The following is a 6,000-nucleotide window of genomic DNA, read 5'->3' as shown; positions in this document are numbered from 1 at the left end:
TTTCTTTGTGTTTGAGGCTTCAGATTGCGTGTACATGTGTGCGTATATGGGTGTGTGTGAGAAGGAGATAGAGAGAGACTCCACTCAGAACTGAAGGAGTTTAACAATGACTAGCCCAGAGGACTAGGGAACCCTTCAGAAACTCACAGACAGACCTGATTACTGAAATCAGTTGCTGACAGAAAAGCAACTTTTCATGCATTGTTTATTTCTTGGAATGGCTTTCTTCCCAAACAGTACAAAAGCCTTTGAAATGTAGTAACTGGAGAAGGTACAAAATAAATACAGCTCTGATTTAATGTCAGTTTCAGTAAAGTAGTCTTTAGGGGCAAACACACACACACACACAAAAAATCACTCTCAAACCAGGCATGTCCTTTTCTCTTATTTATCCAGAGTTTATATAATTACATTGAAAGAGCAAAACAGTTTCTCCTTATCTTAATTCTTTGCCTTTCTGATTTCCTGCAGTTTTTCTTTTTTTTTTGTGGGGAGGGTGTCATAAAAGGCAGTCTCAAAACACATCCAAAAAATGTTTAAAATCATTGTTTGAAGGATTAAACATGCTGCCAGGGAGCAGAACAAAAATACACAGAAAGGCAGATTGTTTTCTTGGCATCATTTCTTTGAGCACTCTTCCCCCAAAAGCAACTACACTAATGTATACAAAGGATTCATGTGTGCATCTTTTGAGCTGTATATGTGTAGTATATGATGAGAAATTAACATGTTCTGCCATTTCAAAAGTATGCCTAGACACTGGGAATTGCTGGGTGGGTTGGGGGTGCTACATGAAGTATGCATGTGCCAAAGACAGGTCACTGTTTTCAGCAAAGAATCTACAGCCAATCATAAGGGACATTTACACAGTGACACAAACCAGTGTAAGAGAGCAGCATGGACTACTGAGGAGGAGCTCTGTCTTGCCTCAGTTCAGGACTCCCATCTGCTGGCAGAACACGGAGTCTGAGAGAGAAAGAGCAAGACACGGGCACGGACTGAATTTCCACAGGGCTGGAAAACCACTGGCTTTTTTTAACTCCCAAAGCTTACAAGTAGTTCTCAGTAGATACAAAAAGGTATGTTTTCTCTATGTTTTTTTGAACTTGTATATATTTTATACCCTGTCACTTTTGAAGAGTAACTCATTAATCAGGAAAAGTCTGCTTTAGTCAGAAGATATTTCACACACATACTGCATTTTCTTTTAATCTGTAATGCAAGTTCTGTCTTCATTATTCAGTGAAGAAGTTATTTATAAGGTCTCTGTCTGGATTCAGTAACAATAGCTATACCTGTTCTGGAAAAGATAGGAAAGTAATACAATAAATAAGCCTGGAATTTGAAACTGTGTTAAAAATAAAAAATGAAGAGCTGTCTCCTTTCTTAGGTAAAATGCATATTTTTTCTGACTGTTATGCATGTGTATCATATTAATGAAGACAAAGATGCATTACTTTCATTGTTTCTTGTCTCTGCCTCTGAAGGGCTTGCTTATGCCTCAAAAGAACTTAACCTTTTCTAAATCAGAAGTGTAGCAAAAGCATATGCACTTTCAGTGATATTTTTAACCTCCCTGCCTCCCCAAGAATGTGAGATCTGCATTGCCCCAATTTCCTTTATGTAATAACTACACGTGGTTTGATTTCTGACCTACTTTTTCCAGAAGTTTCCGACTCCAAGTTGTTCTGTTACAAGTTTCATTTTGTGACTATCTAGACACAAGTATAATACATCACTTCTGACTATATACTGCTGACATGTAGCTTTGCTATACAGGTGCTGCATGACCACATTTTTGAATTGCAGAAGCTGTGATGAATTTGGTTATCATAACTATTCAAAATGCAATGGCTGTGCTGGAACATATACATCACCAAGAAGCATAGCAACTAATTAGTAACTTATTTCACACTTTACTGCAAATTGTTTTGAGAGTCTGCTCACATTATTAAACACCCAAAGATGTTTGGGCAACTCATTATTGCAGACAATAAAAAGGAAGTGGGTATTAGCCTCAATACACATCTTTAAGTCGGCTTACTTCTCAGATCCTTGATTGTTAAGTGCTTCATAAGAAAGCAGACATTTCTAGTTACTGTTGAGATTTACTTAAAAATATCATTTTGACACAACATAGTTTGTTTCTTAGCTAAATGCATTTTTTTTATTTTGACAGAAACCTAGTAGCATGGCCACAATGAAGGATCATCTTGTAGAATCACTGCAGCTCAGGCACAATGAAGGCTGCTAATGGCTATATAGTCCCCATGAAAATTGAATAACACTGCTGTCTTAAAAATCACAGTCCCTTAAAAAAATGTTTTTCATATTTTTTATCATTTGATAGTTGCACTATTTATTCACTTGTAATGCAGCTAGAATAACTCTTATGATGATTTGAAGTGTTTTTATTATTCATTCCTTCCATGTATGTATGTATGCTTGTATTTATAAATATAGAATAGTTTGGCTTGACTCACTAAAGATGGCCTTTCGAAGGGGAGAACAACTATAGAAGTTAGTATGCATAAGATACATAACAAAAGTGGTAAAAAAAGACAAAGAAACAAAAATGATAACTTCCAGCACTGACTCTTCATCAAATCCATATCTTTAGACCGAATATCAATGTATTTATGTTGGAATTTACTTGATCTGTAGTACTTGTCACTGTTATGTCTGAAATTTGTTGAATCTGTATTGCATTTGCATAACATATATTTAAACATTACACATCAGGCCAAAACAGATGTTTCAAGATTTTCACTATTGCTTTAATGCTACACAGAGGTGAACAGACATTTCACGCCTGATGCATGCGCAATAGCACTTGTATGCACAAGTTACAACACTAGCTTCCAACTTGTTAGGGCTGAGGTTTTGCTTCTCATTCTGTTTGTATCCATGTACCTGAAGGGTGATAAACTTTATATCAGTTTCCTGTCATACAGCTTTGTGGCTCATAACTGAAAATTAAACAAGATAGTATTTACACACAATTAAAACCATTTCTCCATTTGAATAAATGCACAGATTCTAATCCTTAGGCTTTAAGTCAACCAGTTCTGCTCTACATATCAGATAATAAAAACTACTGATCACATTACAGAGAGATTTGCAGAACTGACCAGCACGTGCACTATAAACTTTCTACTGTGTTAACTGTGTAGTTCTCATACTTCTGAATTCTCAGTCACTTCAGTTTCTCTAGAACCACACACACACAGTCTACTGACTGACTGTTAGCTGGCTATGTTAGTAGGATTTTGAGTCTTCCCTAATATTAACATAATATGAATAGGATTATTGTTAGTGATGGTGGGGCATTAGACAAAAAAATTGAGGCTGCCCATGTGTTGCTTCAGATGTGTCATGTGTTAAACATCAGTCAGTGCAAGAATATTCTAACAGCTTGGACATGAAAGCCAAAAAAATGAAACTCTTGGCCCCCTTGTTAACTGTATTAACTGTTCATTTGCTTAAAGAGAATAACATGTTTACCGGAATACTCTGTGTTTCTTATTGTTAGTATTTTTATCAGTGATATGCTAGTCTACTGTTCTTGTGACAGGGCTAAAAGCTGTAACCATCACTAGCAGCAAAATCCATATCTTTTGTTGTCATTTTACAAGTTATATGACTGCAGACTAAACATACGTTCTGCATCTTAGAGGTTTATGCTAATATTTTACTTAAATAATGCTTTCTAGAACCCTGTTGCATTGTCAAGTTGCAAGATATCGAGCCTAATTCTAGATAAGGAGCTGAAACCAAGATCTTCTGATGTTTTGACAGCAGTTTTAAGTAGGATTATGTGCAGAACACTCTCAAACCCACCCCAGTCCAGCTAATATCAGAGGTAACATAATGAGTAATCTCCTAGGACCACAACTATTGGAGCCAAGAATCCTAGCATCCTACATTCCCAGCATCTGTCTTAGTTAAGAAACAATATGCCTCAACCACATAAATCAAGATACATATTCCAGAAGGTATCTTAGTTACGTTATTTATTTAGCTTAGTAAATGGCAAAACATCAGAAGATGTTAAGATGCTTTCTAACATTGCAAAATGACCACTTGCTTGTTGTCCCATAGTTTTTGTGTCCATGGCCTGGGTTGTAGCTGAAAAGGGTTTCCTGAACCATCCCACTTAACATGGTTAACAAATAAGTAAACACATAAGTACATGGATTGTTTTATCCAAAGTGAAAAATCCAGAAAACATAGTTTATGTTAGAAGAATGCAAACAGATACACTGAACTTGCAGCAGTGATTGCAGCATATGTTAGCATATTCAGTCACCGATGTTGAGTTTAATTTCTGGTTTTCTTCTAAATGAAAAATGCCACTCTGTTAGAAGTTTGTTTTCATTCCTTCATGACTTTGTCATGGCCTTATGTATATTTTCTTCCTTTTATTCATATGAAATGCATGCTGCTTGCACTAAACAGATTACTGGAAAACATCACAAAACCTTTATGCTCTTGTCCAGGTGCAAGAGATGCTTCAGCTCTGTTTTTGTCATTTATTCATTCCTATATGATGCATTCTGACCACTCCCTACCCCAGATGGGGGAATCACTGGTGCAGAAAGTCTTGAAGTATCTGTATTCCAGCTATAATTGATATCACAGAATTAAGCATGCCAGCTGAGGCATGTTTTAAATGAACATTGCTGTCACACATCTGCACTGATAAGATCAATAGCTTCCAAGACAAAACATACCTCCTGGCATTATAGCAGTGTTGCATTTCCTGACTCCATCTGCATTCAATTTTAAATGTATTTCTGTGTATAACATGGATCTAGAAACCAGATGAATTCCTAGCAATTACAGTTTACCCGAAGTTGCTGCATTGTTTTGTGACAACCATATAACTCAACAGAATTGTCTCTTTCAGTAAAAATATACTTAGTGAAGAAATATTGAATGTTTTGTGGTCAGAAGGGAAGTAATACACATCTCAGATTGTCATGGTATTCAGCTATACCTTGAATCTAATCAACTTTCCAATTGTTGATTGAAGCATCATTTATTACACATTCTGCTTTGCATTGTTGTGTTGAAGAATACATTTTCTTATTGCATTGTCTGGAGACAGCATCCAAGATTGAACTGTATTCCCTTTCCCTTTGTTATCCACGTTATACACATGTAAAAACATATAATTTCTAAATAGCATTCCACCCCTAAACATCTGCATACCCCAAAACTACTATCAAATAAGCATTGACTGTTGTGCAGTTATAGACTCTGGCCAAGGGTGTAACTAGGCATGCTCAGTGTACTTAACTGGACACATATGTGCAAAACAGTAACGTTTACTATGACCAAAGCATGCTTACTCATTTAATGGCATAACAGCTGTACAAAGAAGCAGATGAACACGATGCACAATTTCTTCAGTGCGTTGGCACCAACATTTGGAGAGCTGTGTACATTTTTAATATAAAGTGGGATGAATGGGCAATAATATGATGTTAAGATATAAAATGTAAAACTTCTGCCTACAGTACTGGCTTTGGCAGCAAACCTGTCCTCTTGTACATGTTGTGGACATGCTTTTAAAAGTGCTGCTGGGCATGATACACATAATGTAATTCTGCATTATACTCCTCAGTTGTAAGACACTAGGTTCTGATTCTAAAATCAATGTAATAATCACCATCAGCACCTTCATCGTCTTCATCATCACCCATTTTTCTTATTTATTATATAGGCTTGAGGAGTTTTGACAATTGTTGCAACCTCTCCAGATTCAGAGCCACTCTCCTGCCTTCTTCAGCAGTCTTGCCTGATTGTCAGAGGTCTCCTCTCACACAATCCATTCATCTCTTAGCTGAATGCCCTCATCCTCTCTTGCATTCCTGTCACTGACAAATCTGCTTTATCAAATTACCTTCTGCTTGCTTGCATGTATCACTGAATCACCATAATCTGCTTTCCTTGACCTTCTGTATACCTGGGCTCCTGCTCTGATGTCCTCATTTA

At 36.6% G+C, this 6,000-nt stretch overlaps 1 protein-coding gene across 1 annotated transcript in view; it reads left to right on the top strand.

Moving 5' to 3' along the window:
• Positions 1 to 776: 776 nt before the first annotated feature.
• BGN (biglycan) overlaps positions 777 to 6,000 on the top strand; it is a 376,091-nt gene continuing 370,867 nt past the window's right edge. Inside the window, exon 1 of the mRNA XM_044080413.1 lies at positions 777 to 1,079. Coding sequence (XP_043936348.1) covers positions 792 to 1,079 — 288 coding nt within the window. The 5' untranslated portion in view covers positions 777 to 791. The remainder of the gene's footprint in view (positions 1,080 to 6,000) is intronic.

The sequence above is a fragment of the Protopterus annectens genome, chromosome 8.part0 (assembly GCF_019279795.1).
Source record: "Protopterus annectens isolate FY-2018-M chromosome 8.part0, PAN1.0, whole genome shotgun sequence".
Lineage (NCBI taxonomy): Eukaryota > Metazoa > Chordata > Ceratodontiformes > Protopteridae > Protopterus > Protopterus annectens.
This window is presented reverse-complemented; position numbering and strand designations above follow the sequence as displayed.